Source organism: Ruditapes philippinarum, unplaced genomic scaffold (assembly GCF_026571515.1).
Source record: "Ruditapes philippinarum isolate M1 unplaced genomic scaffold, ASM2657151v2 ctg6352_1_1_1_1, whole genome shotgun sequence".
NCBI classification, from domain to species: Eukaryota; Metazoa; Mollusca; class Bivalvia; order Venerida; family Veneridae; genus Ruditapes; species Ruditapes philippinarum.
In genome coordinates this window covers 35,318-58,231 of record NW_026858491.1, presented here as the reverse complement: position 1 = coordinate 58,231, position 22,914 = coordinate 35,318, and the positions used below count along the sequence as shown (strand labels likewise).

The 22,914-nt window shown below is 31.3% G+C and overlaps 2 protein-coding genes across 2 annotated transcripts; one reads left to right on the top strand and one right to left on the bottom strand.

The window, feature by feature from the left end:
* Positions 1–1,304: 1,304 nt before the first annotated feature.
* LOC132753326 (uncharacterized) lies at positions 1,305–12,476 on the top strand. The gene is made up of 8 exons (XM_060743766.1): positions 1,305–1,555; positions 2,107–2,193; positions 2,662–3,342; positions 8,767–8,774; positions 9,134–9,201; positions 10,096–10,175; positions 10,990–11,670; positions 11,991–12,476. The coding sequence occupies exons 2-8, from the start codon at positions 2,133–2,135 to the stop codon at positions 12,005–12,007; spliced, it is 1,596 nt and encodes a 531-aa protein (XP_060599749.1). The 5' UTR covers positions 1,305–1,555; positions 2,107–2,132; the 3' UTR covers positions 12,008–12,476.
* A 125-nt stretch (positions 12,477–12,601) lies between these two features.
* LOC132753327 (uncharacterized) lies at positions 12,602–22,047 on the bottom strand. The gene is made up of 8 exons (XM_060743767.1): positions 21,793–22,047; positions 20,080–20,128; positions 19,561–19,629; positions 18,479–18,554; positions 17,948–18,055; positions 16,969–17,082; positions 15,724–16,407; positions 12,602–15,442 (listed from the first exon to the last, which is right to left on the bottom strand). Exons 2-8 carry the CDS (start codon positions 20,104–20,106, stop codon positions 15,435–15,437), a joined length of 1,086 nt encoding a protein of 361 aa, XP_060599750.1. The 5' UTR covers positions 20,107–20,128; positions 21,793–22,047; the 3' UTR covers positions 12,602–15,434.
* Positions 22,048–22,914: the final 867 nt, after the last annotated feature.

Here is a 22,914-nt window from a genome sequence, read left to right as displayed (position 1 = left end):
CAACTTTGGACTGCCTAGATACAGGACAGCTGTGTGATTTAGCGTAAACATATCTCTGTAAACATCTGTACACCGTCTATTATTTTAGATGAAGCTAAATGGTAAATAATAAAGAGTCATGGTAGAAAAAACGTGTGCATTAAGTAAAAGGTTATCTTGTTTTCTTTTGTAGACCAAGTTTTCATCAAATTGTAATTTAAGTCTTAATCAAAAGGCTGTTACAAATTATCTATGTGCAGCTCTTATCTTTTAAGTAGATGGTCAAACGTAAATCAACGTGGTTAGGGAAACGTAAATCAATGCTTTGATTAAAAGAAAGACATTTTGTAGCCATTACATTTTTGCACATTATGATACCAAATATATATCTTATTTGTTGTTCTTTTAAAAATAAAAAGAAACAGACGTCTTCCAAGAATTTACGACGTACGTTATAATACGAATTAAACAAAAAACATCAATACACTTTTTAACACCACAAACAGGATATTATGGTAATGACTGTAACGTTATTAATTATTCATCTGTTAAATGGTAAATATTTTTGTCAACATGAAATTAAAAACAAAAGAATGCGATCTTGGCCCTACAACACTCACCTGAGAACTTTTGACAAACATGGTGATTGTTTTACTTATGCAAATATAAATAACGGTCACAGTTTGAAGTATAAAGCTTGGTAAATGGGGACATCGGTTGGTATGTCATGGACATATTTTTGCAAGGTATTAGCAAAGATATTTAAAGAAAAAGTATCTGAAGATGATTTTTTTTATTTTACATGATTTCGTATAGATGAACACTTTTTACGCCTATGAAAGGGGAATATATTTTACGCGCATGCATTTATTTCAGATGAAAAGAATGATAAAAACAATGGTCACTTGTTAGCTCTAGGGACAAAATAAACAAACCAATTAAGTTCGTTTACCACGTCTATTAGAGTTCAGTTTAGACTTATTTAATCCATTCCCAGATTTACGGAAAATATAGAAATTTATTGATGTTTCTTATAACTTGTATAATGATCTTATTCTATTAGAAGTCTCTCTAAGTATGATTTGAGCTGGTGATGAACATTCGCTTAATTCATTAGGAGAGGTATGTTGTAGTAAAATCTGTTACAGTAGCTATTGTAATGGTTCAACCAAACAACCAAACTTGAAATCAAACTACAAAGGGATGATACAGATTCAGTTTTTCAGTGGCCTATTCATCGGTTAATGAAATTATTGAAACTTTTTTCAAGTTTTAGGAGACGATAAGAGGCTTAATGGTATAATAATAAAATCATAATTCAAATTGTCACAAGGATGTTTTACAATAAATAGATGCTTCATCTTAGACAGATGCTATAGTACAAGCGCACCACCACCACCATACACTTCCTCGCCTATTATAACACAACCATTTTATTGTTCAGGTGAGCTAATTATCACTGCAAAGAATAATCATGTTTTCATTGGTTCTTATTGTAAACATACGGCTTATCATAACTATTTAAGCAACGTGAAAACCTACCAAAAACTATATTCAATAAGGATATTACATGTGTGTAAGTATTTTTCAACTTAACTGATTCTTACAAAGCAAAACTCATGTTCAACAAGTATCAAACTTGTTTATATTGATTATCATTATTATTATTATAATTTTTATTCATGCTAAAAAGCTCACGATAGTTTTTAGAAAGCACCAGGGAAATATGATACATTTATGATATTATACTTGCGTAAATAATTGATATTACTGTATATAAAAATCTGTGAAAACATTTGTGTCAGAGTCAATGTGTAAATTTATTATATTTTTTACATGAAGTGCATCCATAAATGATTTATATCAGTCGTTGCATGTTAGTATTATATAATTGTTATTTTCATTTTATCCAGCATAACACGTGTTTTGACAAAATTTCTAGCTAAGACAAATATAATGTATATTATTTTAACATAAACAAGATTTTGCAACGTAAAATAAAATTTACATATTTGATTTCAAAATGACATTATTTTGTCAGGTAACATAATTTTTTGTTGAATGTTGTTGACGTGGAATAGACATTTATTTGCAGGTTTATAATTTAAAAATAAAATTGTATTGTAGATTTAAAAAGACGTGAAGAATACACAATGAAAGTGACAGTTTGTGCAACACTCGTCCTTCTATTCGGCTATTCTGTCTCAGACGAAGGTAATTTCTTCATTTATTTTTAGGCAATTGATATTTATTTTGATGCATTGCTATAAAATAAATAAAAAGGAACATTAAGGCTAACCCGAGCCTGCAACATTTTCAATTTTGCCGTTTTGGACTTGCTTTAAGGATTGTTATCTAGTCATTAAAGTAGCAATACATGTTTTACAGTATGAAATCCATACCCCGTCATGTTAAGTTGTTATTTTTTATTTCTTTATTCATTTACATAACGTTCTGTTTTATAAAGATATAGACTATAAGTAAAATATATATAAACTGAAATTGACATAACCTCCATATTAAAAATCGACTTTCACTTATCGCTAAATATGTCAACAATATGTTATTACTTTTTTATATATATCTTACACTACTATGTACAGTTTAGACAGTCTTAAATGCATTGTGCCTAATTCAAATTAAGAGAAGCTATCAAAATGATGATATTTTGTCTATTAAAAGCTTCCTGTTCATGTGAGGATTTGAAACTTGATGAAAGGAAAAGTGGGGAATATTCGTTCTACAATAGCCGTGGCGAGCAATACAAAGTGTTTTGCGAATTTCACGGAAACTATGGCTACACATTTATATCCAAAGAAGACGCTGCAAAGGCCGATTTCGGACGTCTTGGACAATCTCATTCCCAAGTGTTAGTAAGGCATCTGCGCGCAAATGGTCACCAGTATGATACTGTAATGAAGCAGATCTCTTCACATTCTTCTGTACCACTTAATGTGCAGTACAATTCAAATGTTGGTTATGCCAGACCCTTAAATCATGCAACAATGGGTCCTTACATATATCTTGGATTCTTACCAGCATCTATTGCTAGAAGCAAAACTAAACAGGGATACAGAGCCAACGATGTCGACTACACTTTCACAAACTGTGATTCAAATCCAAATAGCTACTTGGCTTTCTTTGTCAATCCTAACAACAACGATCCAAATGGTTATTACAAGCGATGTTGCTATACTAAACTAATGAGTGATTGGATCGATGTGGGTAAAAAAGCTTCGAAATATCTTCCATGTAATTACTTCTACCAGTTTGAGATGCACATGGGCGGCTGTGGTGGATACGCTATCAACGGCTACAACACCTTGAATGACATAGTTGGTGCAGCATTAGGATTTCGCTTTGGTAAGTGGGTCAATAAACTATCTAACTGATACTTTACATAGTATTACTATTAATAACTGGTACGATATTTTACCTGACTTTTTTTTATTTACTATATGAAAATTCTTTCGATTTTACGGTTGTAATTATTTATGAATAATTTCAAATTCCCTGACAAACCAATTTGTTTTTAAACAAGTCCTATTTCATTGTTTTAAGTAAATTCGATCGTATCATGTTCAGATTTTAGGCAAACTGATCATTTACATATTGTTTTGCATTCTATCTTCAGATATCGCTATGGTGTAACACGCAAGGACTAAACAGACATTTATTGAAATGGACATCTTTCAAAATAGTTTGCTTGTAGTTTATGAGTTACTTATTTCTTATTACATTAACCATGTAATTTGATCATGTTTGTTTCGATTTTTTTTACAGAAATAACATGAAATATGTAAACAAAAATTATTCTAGCTCTTTTAAAGCATAACTGAGCAACATAATTACACAAAACAAAAAATAGTCAAACTTTGTTTGTTATTGGGTAAATATTTGATAACTGGAATTTATCAAGTCATATTTTGCATATATTACATTTAGATAACTGATATACATTATATACAAAATAAAAACATAAAATCTTCATATAAAAGTATGTTTTTATATTTAAATTTTGCAAATTTCTAGCGGGACCGGCTTTGACGCATGTCTCTCACTCTTTAACTTTATTATGTACAAATAAGATGTTGAAAACTCCCTTTTCACCTTTTTATTTTTTTATCTTTTTTATTTAGAATTATGACAATTATTCATTGAATTGAAAAGCAAATGAACAAACACTAAAGAATTAGCACTACTGTAACTGTCAGCTAAGCTAGCTGAATCTATTCTTTTCACTTAAATATCTTCTGATGTAATTAAATGTAATCCGATACAATATTCTTTTTCTGAGTGTTTTAGTCTTTTATTTTTTAATTTTCATTATTTGTATTGATGCTTTTTGTCATATAAAGGTTTGTTTCTTGTGAATGTCATATAAATGTATGTCATGTAAATGTATGTCATGTAAATGTGTGTGGTATGCTAATGTGTGTATATCTTGTTAATATACAATTGATTGAATGAAACGATAAATTGTATTGTATACGCTACTTAATAAAATATTTTCACCATCTTCTATCTGGACTTTTGATATGTCACGAAAATATTGTTACGCGCTAGCGGTCCTGGCGTCCGGATGGCCTTGGTATTGTATAGCACAATATACTATAGACAATGTAATGTCCGGATGAATGAGTGTGTGAGTGCTTGACCTTGATACCAGCTCCACTTATTAAAAATATGCTACGTGCTAGCGGTCCTTGCGTCCGGATGGCCTTGGTATTGCAAAATACAATATGCTATAGACAATGTAGTGTCCGGATGACTGAGTGTGTGAGTGCTCGACCTTGGTATCAGCTCCACTTATACTGCTCAGTTCACCAGGCTGGTTATCCCAATGCTCCGAGTCCCTTGCAATATTGTCAGGATACAGGACTTAGGCTTCAGGGTGAAGGGCAAACAAATGGGCTATGGACTTCAGTACTCAATAAAAGGGGGGGGGGAAGGTCTCAACCAGTATGGGTAAATAAGAATTAAAATCTATTTTTGTACACAATGACAAAAGACAAGTGATAAAGTATAATCAATTTAATTTCTGTTAAATCTAAAGCAATCAGAACATGCTCATAAATAAATGCTTTAACAACTTAATTAAAACTCATTAAATTATCTACCAACCTAATGCTAACCACTATATTTACTGAAATGCTAAACCCTTGTGCAAGTATTTGAATAACTTATAATTTACTGTTCACTGTATATAGAACCTACAAGCCTCAAACTCATATGGCAAGGTAATAAATGATTTAAAATGCACAAGTTTACTTAAAGATATTTAGAAAAACTATTATTACTTATCAATGAGAAATCTACAAAAACATTACAAGATTTCTCTTACAAAAATATTACTTTGAAGATATAAAATCTTTTATTAAGCCAAGAAAAATGTACTATAAATAATTTTTGTCTAGTGTCTATTCGCTATTTTGTTAAGTCACACTAACCTTTTAGAAAAATAAATGCTTTAAAATGCTCTTAAAATATATAGCTAGAATCTACTAGAGTAACGGGTGCCCAGGCCGAAAAAAATATCTGAAGTCCCAGAACGCAGCAAGACGTCTGGTATTTATACAAAACTGAGTGCTACCGATGTAGCATGCAACAAAATGATGCATAAATGCATCATTCTTGTAGCATAACACAAGAACGCATCAATGCAGCATTAATGACGTAGCAAAAGCGCGCATCTACTGCAGCAGTGATGCAAACTTAAAATCTTGAATAAACATACCGAGTAGACACTAAAAATAAAGATAGAAATGTAAGACAAAAATAATTACATGATAAGGACGTTTTCTACAGTTTAACAAGCTGGCCATAGCTATCTATTCTCAAATCAAGACAATGTAAACGATACGGAAAAAATATCCTTAGTGCACCGGCGTCCGTAGCAATACAACCGGAAGTTGTCATAACAAAATGGCCGCCTCCTGTACAACAACAATGTGCCAGTAATTACAAATTAAATCAATAAATTTGGAAGGTTTAACATGGATTTTAAACAAGTTACTTCACACAATAAAAGAAAACATATGTTATTAACGATTTAAACTGGATTTATCACAAAAACTTCACGGACTAGGATAAACGGAGCAGCAAAAGTGAAAATACAAACTGTTTACATTTTGAACGGAGACAGTGCGATGTAAAAACTAAGAAATCCTGGCAAAACGCATAGATAAGGCAAGTTGAGCTGAATATTTAAACAGTCCAACTGTCTTGATTTATACGGGAAGCCAGTGAAAGCTGCAAATCTATTTACTGTTACAAAAAGAAAAAAAATAACAAAAGGTCACAGAATAGATGAAAATCACCAGGTAAGTATCAGTTACCATTAAATACCGGGGCACTACAATATATCAGGTGAATATAAATGTCCCTATTCCGTTACATATCTTAAACACAACAGCTTAAATAGGTTTTGAAAGTTAAATATTTTGAATGTCACTTCAAGCCCGAAAGGCCCAGAAAAAATTATTAAAAACTAAAACACAAAGAGATTAGAGATATTTCATGTGTTACTTCACCTTGTTATCTTAGGCATTTTTCTAAAATTATTCAAATTATTGCAAATGACATTTCTACTTTCAACTATTATATATATATAGATTAATTTTGAAAAATAATGTAACAAACCTCTGCCAAGTTTACTTTCAGATAATAGCCATGGAGAACGATTATAAACTAGAATTGCTTGCAAGGCCCTCTTTAAGTCATAAAGCTTAAGACCTGCCTTTTCCTATTGAGATATGCTTACTCTCGCTCTAGCATTAGATGAAATATTTGATTTTAACATTTTACGATTAACAATACTTTCATTATTGAAACACCATTCTTGTGTTGTTTGTAATAAACACCCACGTTTTCCTACACCCTCTCTTTTTTGACAACAAAAAAAAAAACGTCATGAGGGTCAAATCATGTATCAACTATGTGAGATTATCTATTGAATTGTCCACGGAATCGAAAAAAAATGATAATGACTTTCACGCTTCAATGAGTCATACTCGACCTAGGTCCGATGTTTTCCTTATCGATCTGTTCCTAAAAATAGCACACTTTAATATTTCGCGAAATTCTTCTTAAATCGCATAAATAATGACACTTGGCCTGGAAATCATCCACGTTTTCTTTAATGATAACGATGCTTCTTAATGACAAATCTCATTTTAATGTATTTTAATCCAATATTTGGCCAAATAACTGAATCAGTAGAAAAATCTTCGCAAACGATTAAATGCTTTTTGTCAATCATTGAAGTATGAACTGAATTCCTTATAAACACTAATATTATGACATTTTCCACTTTAAATATTGAAGTATTTTATCATGATAACCTTGCTTTTTGGTGCCGAATCTCACCTGAATTTATTTTTATTTAATATTAGACACATAAACTTGATCAGTAGAGTTGTTTGTGGACAGTAAAATGCTTTTGTCAACCATAGAAAGTCAGGCGCCTAAGCACCGCCCGACTGTAATTCGCATAGAAAGTAGTTTAACTGATTAATATTTATATGTCCTGGTGAGTGAGAAAAATAGTCAATCATTGGGTTGATAGAGGATAGAGAAATCCCAACCCTCGGGCAATCGGTTCCATCGGGAACTCGCCAAGGCTGGATCCCGATTGAACCGATCACCCTCGGGTTGGGATTTCCCTATCCTCTATCTAGCCAAAGATAGATTCTTTTAATCTTCCTAAAATGTTTAATACTCCAAATGATAAAGGAAATGTTTCACAAGTGGTACATGAGGCAGTAAGGACCACGAGAACACAGGAACAAAACACAATCATAAAAACAGAAGACTTCATAACTGTGAATACACAGACGGGGAAAAACCGCTGATTAAAGTGGACAAGAACATTGCAGAGACAAATATTGACATTGCTGTGTAAGATACCTAGCAAGACCACTTCAATGAAAGAAAACAAAATCATTGTAAAATGATGAAAGTCACTGCTGAAGCCAGAGGCATGGACAAACACGAGATTCCTGTGAAGATAAAATAAAATTAATTGTGGGAAGATTGTGGGAAGGCAAAACCACGGTTGAATACTGAAAACGAAAACACTGCAGTGAAGAGAAGGCAATCACTACAACAGATAGCATGTAGGATTATTACAAAACATACATAAAAAAGGACTACTGCGAGAATCTTACAATATATTTCCTTTCAGTAATCGATCAGGGTTGTTGAAATTATCTTTTTAATTTTCGCTTTCAAAGTATAACACAGTTTACAGATTGATACGACCACACAATCCAATATCAATCCTTTCTTTGCACATTTCGGTACCGAAGTTGCTGGTATTTGGCCTGAAAGCATGAAATATTTCACTCTTGCCAAGTGCACACGTCTTTATTTTTGAATCAGTATACATGTAGATCGTTGTTTTGTTGTTGTTCTTTTTTAACTGACGACGTCTTTCAAAAATTCACGATGTGCGTTACAAAACATATTAAACAAAAAAACAAGAACAACCAACTTGTTATCACCACATACAGGATAATTAAGATGAAGAATGTAACGAAATGATTCATCTGTTGAATTTCAAATATTTTTGTCAACTTGAAATTAAAACAACAACAAAATAACTAACAAACGTAGGCAATGCTGGTCCTGCATCACTCGCCTGAGAACATTTAACAAACAAGGTCCTAGTTTTACTTATGCAAATATAAATTACTAGATTTACAACGGTCACAGTAAATAAATAAAGCTGGGAAAATATGGATCGGTATGTCATAAAAATATTTACTTAAATATACATGATTTTAGAGGATAATGTACATTGTGCTTTGTGGTTTTGTTTTATTCTTCCAAAAGGGTCACCATTTTTTTGAAAACTTCATAGTGGACAAACTAAACGTTCAATATGAGGTTCAAAGACAAATTATATTGAAATAAATTCGGTCCTTCCGGATGTAGGTAGCAAATTAGAATGAAAATTGTTTCAATATGATGAACGTGGTACTCAATTACCATTTGATATGATTTTGAAGAAAATATTATTCAATAAGCACCACCTCCCCCACCCTCAATTCTCCCGCCAATTATAACACATCCAGAATTTTCTTCTCAGTTCCGGCGAGCTAATTATCGCTGCAAATAAATCATCATGTTTTCATTAGTTCGTTCTTGACAGCTTGCCAAACTATTTAAGCAGCGTGAAAATCACCGAGAAATTGTATTCTATAAGGATAATACAAGTGTGTAAGTATTATTCAACTTAATTGATGCTTACAAAGCAAAACTCACATTCAACAAAGTCAAACTTGTTTATAACAATAATAATAATAATAATAATCATTATTTTTATTATTATTATTATTATTATTATTATTATTATTATTATTATTATTATTATTATTAGTCATGTTTAAAAGCCTTTGATAATTTTTAGAAAGCACCATGAAAATATTAGTAAATTTTCGGTTACTTTTATTTAACAAGAATGATATAATACTTGCGAATATACATTATCTTATCAATGACATAAAATTGATAATACTTTATATTATTAATCTGCTGTTAAATAGTAAGATGTTGTTTTTTATGTTTAAAAAAAGTCTGTGTAAATTCATCAGGATTTATCTTCATGATGTGCAGCCATTTATTATTTATAGTTGCACTACAATACAGTGGTTGTTTTTATCAAGTACATGTATAACACATCTTTTCACGATATTCATAGCGTAGACAAATATAATGTATATAACGTGATCAGAACAATGTCTTTGCAGAGTAAAATATTTTCAAAATATTATATATTATATAAAACACATTTAATTTCAAAATGAACATATTTGAACAGGTAGCATAAATGATTGTTAAATAATATAGAAAGTGGAACATTCCTTCATGAATACGCTTTAACTTTATGCATAATGTGATTCATTTACATAATTGAAAATATTTATAAAAAAACTATTATAAATGTGACAATGTGTTCTTGTTGGTTGCTGTTGTTGTGTTGTGTTTTTTCTTGCTGTATGTTTTGTTTTGTGTTTGCGTGCTTGTATTTTTTATATATGACGTACCACCGAGTGTACGAATCTATCAATATGATTTATTGATATTATTTTATAAGATTATATTCTTAAACAGACAGGAAGAATACACAATGAAGGTAACAGTTATTGCATCACTCGTCCTTCTATTCAACTATTCTGGAGTATCAGACGGAGGTAATTATTTCTTGCATAGGCAGTTGTTATTTTGAATAAATTGTTGTTATATACACTTTTATCGCTTTTATTTTTTATAAGCATTTAAAATTCAAATTTAAATGAAAGTCAAATTATTCTTGCTCTGTAGTGCATTTATGCAAATATGGTGAGGGGTTTAAATGTTCTGTAGTTAAGCTATCGGGCGTATAGGCCTTTGTGGTTATATTACAACACATCTGAAACGTGCATCCATCTTCAATCAAAATAAATAATTTCCTTAAGGAAATAGTGAATAAGAAACAATCTAGGATACTTCATTTCTAAATGTTTCTCTTTAAATGATTGCTTGCTGTATGTCGAAGAAGTAAGGCTGCATCGAAAGACATTTTTGTAGGAAATTGAATGTTGCAAATTAAGAACTAATTGAAGAAGTTATGCTTTGTACATTGTACAGGCATCTCTCGCTAATAAGTTTACAACTCTAGTTTGTAATAAAAGTAATAAATATTTTTGCAATAATCCAACCCCTTTCATACGTTCAGATATTTTCTTACTTCATTCATGTGCTAGTACATAACATACTGTTTTATATAGACTATAAGTAAAAGATATGTAAATTAACCACCATATTAAGAATCGATTTGCAAAAGTACATATTATTTGCTTAATATATCGACAACATGTTATTACTGTCTATTACAAATGTATTATAAATATATTTCATTACTGAGTACGGTTAAGACTGTCTTAAATACAAAGTGCCTATAAAAAAGTGCCTATAATGTATTCAAATATGAAAAGTTATATGAATGTGATTTTTTTCTATTAAAAGCTTCCAGCCCGTGTCAGAATTTGAAGCTCAATGAAATGAAAAGCGGGGAATATTCATTCTACAATAGACGAGGTGAGCAATACAAAGTGTATTGCGATTTTCGTCATAACTATGGCTACACTTTTATATCCATACAAAACACTGCAAAGGTAGATTTCAAACGCCTCGGACAATCACATTCACATGTGTTAGTAAGGCATTTGCGCTCAAATGGTCATCAGTATGATACTGTAATGAAGCAGATCTCTTCGCATTCGTCCGTACCACTAAGTGTGCAGTACAACTTAAACGTTGGTTATCCCAGACCAATAAATCATGCAACAATGGGTTCATATATATATCTTGGATTCTTACCAATATCCATCGCTAAAAGCAAAACTAAACAGGGATACAGAGCCAACGATGTCGACTACATTTTTACAAACTGTGATGCAAATCCAAATAGCTACTTGGCATTCTTTGTCAATCCTAACAACAACGATCCAAATGGTAATTACAAGCGATGTTGCTATACTAAATTAATGAGAAATTGGATCGATGTGGGTAAAAGAGCTTCGAAATATCTTCCACGTAATTACTTCTACCAGTTTGAAATGCACATGGGCGGCTGTGGTGGATACGCTATAAACGGCTACAACACTTTGAATGACATAGTTGGTGCAGCATTAGGATTTCGCTTCGGTAAGTGGGTCAATAAGCTATTTAACTGATATTTTATATACTATGACTAACTGATACGATACTTTAACTGACTTTTTATTTAATCTATGAAAACCCTTTCGATTTTACGTTTCTCAATAGTTTTAAACGAATCATTGCAAATTGCCTGACAAGCAAAATAATTTTAAAAAATGTTACATAACATTATTGCAAATAAAATTCAAGTTCTCCTTGTCAAACATTATTGTTTAATATGAGGTTTACGTAAATTGGCTAGTACGATGTTCAGATTTTAGACAAAACGATAAACAATTTTAACTTTTTGTTTTTATTTACTTCAGAAATCCCGATGGTTTAACACGCAAGAACTTAACAAGAATAAATTGAATGAAATATACATGTATACCAAGTGGTCAAACTTCATTCGAACTCTTCAGAAAGTTGTTTTCGACTTTCTCCAATATTTGCTTAAACATTAACTATTTAATCTTTTTTGTTTATCGACTTAGAAAGCAAAACTGAGCAACATAATTACTAATACATGATACGTGCGTTATTAATAGCCTAACTGTGTTTATTATTGGGTAAATATTTGATTAAGGGAATTAATAAGAACATATTTTGCATGTAACATGTCGATAAATGATTTACATTATATAAAGGTTTGAACAATTCCGCATTTCCTAAACTGTTCATATAAAATATTTTGCTTTTTATCTTTCTTCGTTTATCTGGAGGCGCTTTAAACGCATAACTCTGACTGTATATGTATCTTGTACAAAAAGGAGTTTAAAAGAAAAGCTATCAATTATAAAAAATACATCTTCTCTTGCACTTTTTCTATTTTTGACCTGTTTAGCACTTGACAATTATCGTTTTAATTCAAATTGAAAAGCAAGTTAACAAAAACATAAGAAGTAGCAATACCGTTACTGTCAGCTGAAATTACTGAATCTCTGAAACTACTGATTGAAAAAAACCCGATAAATTGTATTGTATACGCAACTGGAATTAAACGTTTCACCTTCTTTTATGTAAAACTTTGGAAATGTAATGGAAACATTTCCGGTGAATGCAAATGTCTCTAGTCCATAGTATATCATAAATACAGTGGATTTAGAAGGCATTGAAAGTTAAATATTTATAATCCCAATTCTTCCAACCTGCAAGGCTCAAAATTATATGACAAAATTGGCGGTGCCCCTGAAGTCCCTTAATGGTTTGAAAGTTTAATTAAACTTTTTTTAAAAATCTAAACGTAACGAGCTAAAGATTTTTTATGTTTATAGCCGTGTTATTTAAGACATTTTTTCTTAAATTCTTTAAATCATTGCAAATGACAATTTCCTAGCGTATATTAACTATTATATAGAGATTAACTTTGAAAAAGGGTTTTGTTGCACAATGTAGTAAATCTCTGCCAAGTTTACTTTCAGATAATGGTCATGGAGAACGATTATAAAATAAGATTGCTTGCAAGGCCCTCTACAGTTCACAGGGCTTTAAACATTTCTTTATACTTACCATTCTCTGTTGAGTTACGCTTACTCTCGCTCTAGTATGGACCAATTTCATTTTCTATCTATGTATTCTGGTTGCTTCCTCAAAACAAGTTATTCCAGTTACATTACCTCCATTAGAAGACAGACGCCATTTTCATGATTTTTCGTTTTTTTGCTACATAAATTTTTATGTCGCGATGTTAAATATTCCAAACATTCAATTCTACAACATATTATTGCACGGTTATGTAATAAATTAACTTAAGTATGCTCGTTTTTGTTCAGCAGATCAAACGCCTTTCGGAATAAGAAATGCAAACAGTTGTCTTGTTAAACTTTGTCCAGCCGTTGCTAGTACATCACTTGTCCGGCAGGTGCCGGGAACAGGATGGCAAATAGCCCTGTGAATTGGCTTTGCGACCGACAAATCATATTCAAGTGCTTATCCGAGATTTTCCGGATACGGCCGATGTAACTTAAGGTATTCAGAGTGTCCGTTTTATACTGTTCCGCAGAAGATGAAAGAACACAATGTCAAAAAGCGGCTAATAAAGTTTTGGAAGCCAGATATGTCAATTTCGGCAATTGTGGGAGAATTGATTGTAACTTTTCGTCGATTTTATCGTAAAGATGTTTGGCACAAATGATGGATGTATATCTGTTGCGTCTTTCAGACATTAAATAACACTATTTTTCAGAATGGATTCATCTCCAATGGAACTTACTATTTTAAATGGCACAAGTGCAACTGATAGGTTGTCCACGCTGCGCAATTATATCTTTTTGCAAACAAACGAACACAACACATGAAAAGGGAGAGAAGAAGATGTTTTATTCAAGTAAATTAAATAATATACAAGTACAATAATTTAAACAATAACCCCACAATACAAGGAAACAAACAAAATACCATTCACAAATTCATATGGTAACCTGATAAAACATCAATTTTCATTTTTACAAATAATGAAAGCAAGAAATAGGAAACAATTAATTTGTACCAGACGACGATTTGTTGCACACAAAATTGAAATTCATCGAGTTTAAATGGTTGTTCATTATTTTTGTTCAATTTCTTGCATCAATTACCAGTTCAGGAATTTATATCAATATGAGAAAGAAAATATAATAAGATTATATACAAACAAATATAAAAGAACAAGATGTTGAAACTTAATGGCTGTACTCAAACATTCAAAGGAAATAATGTTATAAAGTGATAATTTGCTAGTTTCAGATTTCAGGCAGTGTTTCATCAGATAAAATTGTCCGACTCTTTTGAATGTTTCGATGATTTTTCAACAATTTCCAGAGTTTTATTCAGATTATTCAGGATTCTGGAAACCTAGATCTTCTGCTTAAACATATATATTTTCTGTCTAAACGGTTTATGTATGTAAGTGTACAACACATTTACAGCACATTATAAGGGTTCAATTAAAGTTTTTCCAAACCCATCTTGGTTTTAATATTACAATTATCAGCAAAATAAAGGGCATAGAAAATGTAAATGCATACAAGTATTTCCCAGTTTAGAGCATTATGTTATTTGTGCCAACGAAGTGGTGACTGTAGTAAATGTATAGACATACAAGTTTTCCCAAATTACTGTTTTTTGATAATTGTGCCAACAAATGGATTAACATAGATATTGTTTAGGCATTATAATTTGTTTCCTTTGTTTTTGTGTCAGGAAAAAAAATGAGGGCAGAAATTTATAGTCGTAGTGGTTACATTACATTATTTAAGGCATCGGAAGGCATTATCAATAAGATGTATTTTTTTGCTACCTTTGTGAGCAAAAGCATATGTATAGTACTAAATGCATATTTATTTAACAGTTTGTTTTGGAACTTGGTATATTAAATCATTTAGAGTGCATGATAAGCATTTCCTTCTAAAGGTAAGATATATAATAAATGTACGGGCATAATTTTAGTCACAATCTGTTACATTATGTAATTCGTGTTAGCAAAGTCACGTTTTAGAAACAGAAAATTATGTTATTTGTGATGACGGCCAAGTGATGGTTTAATCAGAAAATAGGACACTGTATGGTATAATAAGGAAATAGGACACCGTATATCTATAGAAACAAATGTTCCCAACTTTGCACAACATCTAATTTGTCCCAGTAATTAGGGCATAAACCTCAAAAAGGAGGACATACATACATTTATATGGGCATAATAAGTAAATATAAACATTTGAAAACATGTACTTAATAGAAAGATTTTCTTCATTCTTATATGTTCTCTTTACATTATCAATAATTAAGTCCTTCTAGATATCTGAAAAATGGATTAGAAAAAATTAAAATGGGTGTCAATTATAGATTAAAACTATATAAGCGACTTGCACTTCTATTACTAAAATACTAGTAAGGTAACATTGAATATTTTGAATACTTTTGCAATAATGTTAAGTTACACTTTTTATTATATCATTGTTTGGCTGCTGTCAATTTAAAATATTGAATTATTGAAAATACAGTACGTTGCCAGACACTCGATTTTTTAAATTTAAAAATTATGAATTACATTATAGTCAGTTAAAAAATTGACCTACATACCAAAGCGGAAACCTAACGCAGCACCAACAATGTCATCCAAAGTGTTGTAGCCATTGATTGCATATCCACCACATCCTCCCATGTGCATCTCAAACTGGTAGAAGTAATTACACGGAATGTAATTTGGAGCTTGGTTAGCAGCATCTTCGATCCAAAATCTCATCAATGGTTTGTAGCAGCATTTCTTGTATTTTCCATTAGGATCGTTATTGTTATGGTTGACAAAGAGAGCTAAGTAGCTATTTGGATTACTATCACAATTTGAGAACGTGAAGTCGTTACCGTTTGCTCGGTATCCCTGTGTAGATTTACTTGCTGCGATAGATATAGGTAAGAAGCCAACATACAAATAAGAGCCCCATGTTGCACTGTTGATTGGAGTTTTATAATCAATATTAGCATTGTACTGGATACTTATATTCAATGAAGAATAAGTACTGATCTGTTCCATTGTAGTATCATACTGATGTCCATTTGAACGCAAGTGTCTTACTAACACTTCAGTATAATATGACCGGAGGCGGTTCAGATCAGCCTTCCCAGCATTTTTTTTTAAAATAAACGTGTAGCCATAACTTGCGTGGAATTCGCAGTACACTTTGTATGGCTTGTCTTGGCTATTGTAGATTACATATTCCCCATTTACTCTGTCCTCGGGTTGTAAATCATCACAACCTCTGAGCGCTATAATAAAGACAATCGATCACATAGTTATTTTTTATTTATATTGAATTCTGACTTGAAACTGTATTGTTTTTCTTTCGTAATTACCGTTTAGATTGAAAAGGTTAAATCAAGGTTAATAGTAGACCAACAAGTTTTTGTTTTATGACATTTATAAAGATTCATGAAAACAAGTTTTCATTAAATTGACCAGAAAGCCACTTGTTACATTCAGGAAAAATATCCAAACGAATTTGACAGAGAAATGTAAAGAACGTGTCACTAGAAAATGAAAAAAGGAGTACGGAATAGTAGCGTTTTATTTCATTTTTAAAACTTCTGTTAAACGATTTTTTTGATAAATGATTTTAAAGAACGTAAAATAAAGATCAGATAGAAAGGTGCCCCCCCCCCCCTGAAGTTAAAACACAATTCATGTAAGGTTTCAACCGTAGATAAGTTATGACAAACGCATTAAATTGAATACATGTATATGATTTATGCATGCATTGTAAATCCTTTGCAATGCATTTTCTGTTTGTAATGTTCAAAATGAAAGAAAGATTTGGATATACGACGTACCTATTTCACAGTTCTCTCCTCTAAACCCAGGCAAACATGTGCAATTGTAGTAATTGATCCCGTCATTGCATGTCCCTCTATACAAACATGGTGAACTAGCACAATCATCAATATCTAAATTAAAGATAAATTTTGCTCAAATTTGATATTAGAAAATATTGATAATTGCTACACAGTCTCTTTGTAAATGCAAAATAAATAAACGTGTTTCGACTTCACGCAAAGTACATATGTTCTCTTTAAGATTCGACATACTATTTATGGTCACAATATGAATATATAGTGTCATAAAAAACTGGCATATTTCTTTTAAAGAAAAGACCAACTTTACATGGAAATGCAGCTTCACATACATAAATTATTCATTTGTTTATTTAAAGTAAATATATTCAATAAGAATTTCATAGATTTCAATAATTTCTTTGTGATTAAATTATATTACTCAAGGATAAGCATTCTATATGTTTATGTTGATGGACACAAAAAAATGTTTGAAAGATTGTAATTCATCCATAAGTTATACAGACATTTTTCTGGTAAATATGGATACATGTTGCCTAAAATAAAATTATTATTAATATAAGATCATTAACGATCATTATAATAAGCTTGAACTAGTTGTTTTTTCGAATGATCTCCACCTCTCTTAAAATCATACTTCTTCCCTTTCATTATAGCATTATCTTCTTCACTTATTTTATTAAATTGTAACATTCTTCTAAGATGTTGTAAGCAATCATATATCAATATAACTATGAAGCGAGCTTAAGGAACGTCGGTGGTTCTACCCAGCTGCTTGGTCGTGCCTGAAATAATACATAGAAGGGTACGTGAGGTCTTCCTGCAACAGTAAAGCTCAAATGACATCATATGACCTATACTGTGTCGGTGTGACGTAAATCCCAACAAAAATATTAATAAATTATTAATAAAGTACAGCGACTTTGATTGATAAACATAACGTAAAATGCACGTTTACTTGTTTCACAGTTGCAGCCAGTAAAGCCCGACCCGGAACAGTTACATTGTATCACCTTGCCATGAAGGCCCCCTTGAAAGTAACATTGATTCAAATCAGCACACGAACCTAAAAAGATGCCATTAATAAATTGGTTGTGATAAGATTATTGATTAGCAGTCATGAAACTACAACATTGAATGCAATCAATTTCAATATCAAATTAGTTTTAAAGACTGGTTCCCTTGAGTATTTCTAAAATTCTAAATAGCTGTTATGAACGAAAATCAAAGTAAGATTGAGAACAAAACTTTTCGAAATAAATCATTTATGTAAAGTAACGGAAGTTTGCCGACAATTATAGGTATAAAATGATTGTATTCTAATGGCCATGATTTTCTAGAAAAAATATATAAATAAATAAGATAAATAGCAAAATTTAAATGCAAATAAAAAAGAGGTAAAATGGTAAAACCTTTAGTATTTACAATAACAGTCTTTTTTAAATATTACTAATTAATTGTTGAAAAACGTTCGACGTATTTAACTTACAAGGGTAACATTTTTTTGAGGCAGGTTGCTTTGCTGTTCCAAATCCCGGAAGCAAGCATGCACTTCCGACAGGACACTGCAATAAAAAAGATTCTGAACTGTTATTAAACAGATTCAATTTTGTTGAATTGTGTAATTATATTAATTTACTTTAACTATATCTGTACTTTATCATTTGATTATCCAATTGGTCAGAAACACTTTGAGTGCTACAAAACTTCTCACAAAAACAACTTCTACTCAATACAATAAAAAACATCCTTTGGATGTTTTAGATTAAATATGAAGGTTCCATGTTATCAGCCGTATGAGCGCTTCTGCTGATGTTTTAACATCTAACATTTCATCTCTTTTGCTTTTAAATGTTGAATTCTGCTTAAGCCGGTGCTATTGGGCGTGGACAGTGACCTGCACTTTCCAGTACCGTCCACGAACAAGCTTAAAACTGTCAATAGAGTCGTTCTGCGCGTTATTTAAGGCATTATGTTTTCTCTATTTTAATATTTGTCTAGATATGTATCACGAACAGTGTTCATCTTCAATGCTACCTTGACCCTCGAAGATCCAAGCCCAAAAACTTATATTTATCAAAAAAAAGAGAGCTATGTTTTAAAAAGTTTTCTGTCGTGAATTTTAAGCGGATGATGTTTCCAGCCAGAATAGTCATTGAAAGCAGCATTTGGATTTAAAGTTAGCTCCTTTGAACACAATGTTATCTATAGGAGCTTTTGTTATTTAGACTGGTAAAATGGTTAGTTGCGAATATGTTCAACTAGATCATCGGGTCAAATGAAAGAAAAACTTTCTTCATACTCTTAAGATCACAACCTATATTGAATCTTTTATCTCTGCCTGGATGATATACAGGTTAAATTTGAATATGGTTGTTGAAGAATTAGGTCACATGGTAAAAAGTCAAAGACATATTTTCCTTATCAAGCTTATGATCGGTGTTTGATCATAACTAGGCCTAACCAAAACAATGAAATCTATGTTATAATCATTGCCTTGTTTTAATTTTATATATTTCTTTGCTTAAGCAATGAAAGAATAAAAGAAAAATAAAAACAACAAACACTTACATCAGAATGTTCAACACAGCTCAAAGCGCCTTCTGTTGTTTTGATATAGATTGAAAGCAACACGTAAACCTGACATGAATAAACAAAATTGGTCATTCAAAATTAATTAAACTCATTTTTGAGTTAAATATTTTCATCGTAAAAATTGATTGAAATCTATGAAATTTTGATCAAAAATGTCTTATTTGAATAAAAGAGTATACGATATATTTACGGAAAGCTATATTCCCTATTACAGGTCAAGTAATAACACTTCTATTTGTAATTAAATATCGTTTTATTAAGACCAAGTGTTATAAGTAAATCCATAATATTTCTATATTTGGTAAATAATCTAATTAAGATGATAGTGCATGCAAGAAATATTTTCTATGATTTGGCTAAAATATTAAACATCATACATTCAAGATAATAATCTATTACTTTAAAGTTGATTTAGAATATTGCAGACGGGGCGTAGGTGAAGGGGGTACAATTTGTTATTATCACTGTAAATAATTTATGTAAGTAACATCTTACCAAGCCAGTGTATATTAACATCGACATCTTCTTCACAGATTACAAATAGCTAATAAAAACATAAGGGTGAAAAACAAACATTTTGTCTGAAAACATGAAGAATTAACACAAAATAATCATTGACAACAAACAAATGATGATTGATGTCTATTCCTCAACCCAGTTTTTCATAGGTCCGAGCCCGGAAAATGATAATTGTGAGTTGAATAATCTTTTTTTCGCAGGCAAGCTATGACGATTTTCTTCACAACTTATTGAATATTTGATTTATTATTAACTCATATTTTTGGTTTCGATATTTGATTTGACAAAAGGCCAAAACGGACGTCAGCGAACAAGTGGTTAAGGTCATTGTCTTCGAGTTCAATGATCACCATCGAGTAAAGACACAGATGGGACGGAGGCCTAAATCCCATCATTTTCATTAGCCAGAGCTTGTGACATGAACGGTATTGTATAATACAAGCTACCATCCCCATACTGAATCAAAACGAATCGGCATATTTGGTATGTCACTAAATGACATGAAAGACTCTTATTTTATTTACATCAGTTTTCATTTGTTTATTAAAATAGATCGATTTGAATAATCTGTAAAGTATAATCATTTAAAAATGTTTTTTGAATCTTGTTATATGAAGAATAAACTCAACAAAGATTGGCAAACGCTTATTGGTGTCATTTTATTTTAAAGTTTAGCACTTATTTTTTCAATTTTAATTGTTAAACTATTATATAGATGTAGTACTTCAGATTAACATCACTAAATTATTAGATTAAATGTAATACAGGAGTATGATCTAAAATAATGTAGCTTTGACTTGATTAAGTACCCTCTTATTTGATTAAAGCCGAACCAAGTTAAAGACTTTCGTTTCGACAAAATATGTCTATACAAAGCTCCAGACCGCAGTGGAGACTTTCTAAATAACAGCTATGTTTTCTGCAGTATGCTCAAGGGTCATTCTAAAAAGCTGTCTCGGTGTAAATTTATTGACCTGGGCACTGCTTTCTTTCGATGTTAAAATAAAACATAAGAAAATAGATTCCATTGACCATTAAAACAAACAATGGCTAATCACATAACAAAGGGTCTTTTTAAAAGCCCGTATTTGACACATTGAAATGATTATTGTGCAATATCGATACCAACGTTTAACACCGACGCAAACGGTTATATTGATATCCAGTTAGACCCAATGATAGAGACCAATTGCCACGGATAAAGTTTCGGTTGTAAATATCGACCCCTAAAGTGCAGATCCTACTGTATTCTTATTTGCGGGCTTGCAAACATTTCTGTGTATGGTTTGTTATATTATTTACATCGAAAAGTAAGTAAATGAACAGAAAAAATATAGAGGAAACGCGGGTTTATAAACTTTTCTTCTGCATTTTTACTCTCTATTTTATCTTTTAAAATTGGAGTGTAAAATTATATTAACCGTTAAATAGAAATCAGACATGATTGCTATCCTTAGAATATACAAAGAATGTTTAATCATTCGCTCGATAAAAGCCTAAAAGCAGGTTTTCAGTCGACGCTGCAGTTTAAAAATATAAACTTTCTACATGTTGAGACAGTTTAAAAAAATAAACTTTCAAAATTATAAACTATGATACGCAAGTTTAGAAATTTTGCTGAGTCTGTGTCTAAGATGAATAAACGTATAAGTTGATAAATAAATAGATAAATAGAAATAAGGTACTCACATTGTACAGGTTTCAGGTAAAATGAAGTTGAATCTTCTAGCTCCCTGACGTTAAATAATTTTATTTCTTTAAAACCCTGCAAATAAATTCCAAGTATTTCGCCCTCCTATATTCTTCTGTTTAACAATGTGTAATGATATTAATTCACAGTATTTATTAGCGATAGAACAAACGCAGAATATGTGTTCGACAACGATTGGTCGAACTAAAGAGATTGAATGTCTGATAAAAAAATTAAATGAGACAATTGTTTGTCAAAACAACTGTTACAATATTTTACAGTTTTTTTCAGACACATTAAGCAGATGTCCTATTTTCTTGTTTTTCTATTATATAAGTTCAAATTGACATCATAACAACAACTGTTTCTACCAAGCACGTGGATAACCTTAAGCACTTGCTCAATTGTTGATCTATAATTGTACTGGGCTTGTTCTCATTGTTTGTTTGTTTCATTTAGTAACGCCTTTTCCGAACATTATTTTAGTCTTATAGGCGGGTAGTTTCCTAACCATCGTTCCTGGAGAGTTACACTAGTACAAGACTACCTCCCTCCGTGCTAAACTACCAAAGCCTCTCCCGGGTATCGAACTAACGCCAGAGAGGTAACTGGATTGGAAGTCATCGACTCTAACCCCTCGACCACGGAGGCGATAGTGCATTTTATGAAAAAGTACAATAAACTGCATTGTTATGCGCCCAATGCTTAATCAAAATAATTGTAGTTAGATGGTTGGTATGTGTTTTGTGGTAAAAATCATTCAAAGCACGCTCACAGCTTATTCATTAATCTTTCATGTCTTTTTTGAACAGCCAATTTAATTCCTTTTTTCTTTACAGCAAAGCATAAACGCATTGCTAAAGAGCTAAGTATTGTAGTAATATTTTCTTCCCAGTGGTAGTGGTTTCTCCTTTATACTCACAAATGTAAGGGAGTAACAATTGTATGCAGTTCCTATGGTCGTTTATATTCATATGTGATTTACAGTAATTTACAAACTATTTGCCTTCTTTTATTTGTTTTTTACCTGACAAGTTTGTTATGTATTCAAGCCAAATAAATGCTATTTAAGCGTTTGTTCCTTTCCTTATATCATACGTTTGAATGTTGTATCATAGGAT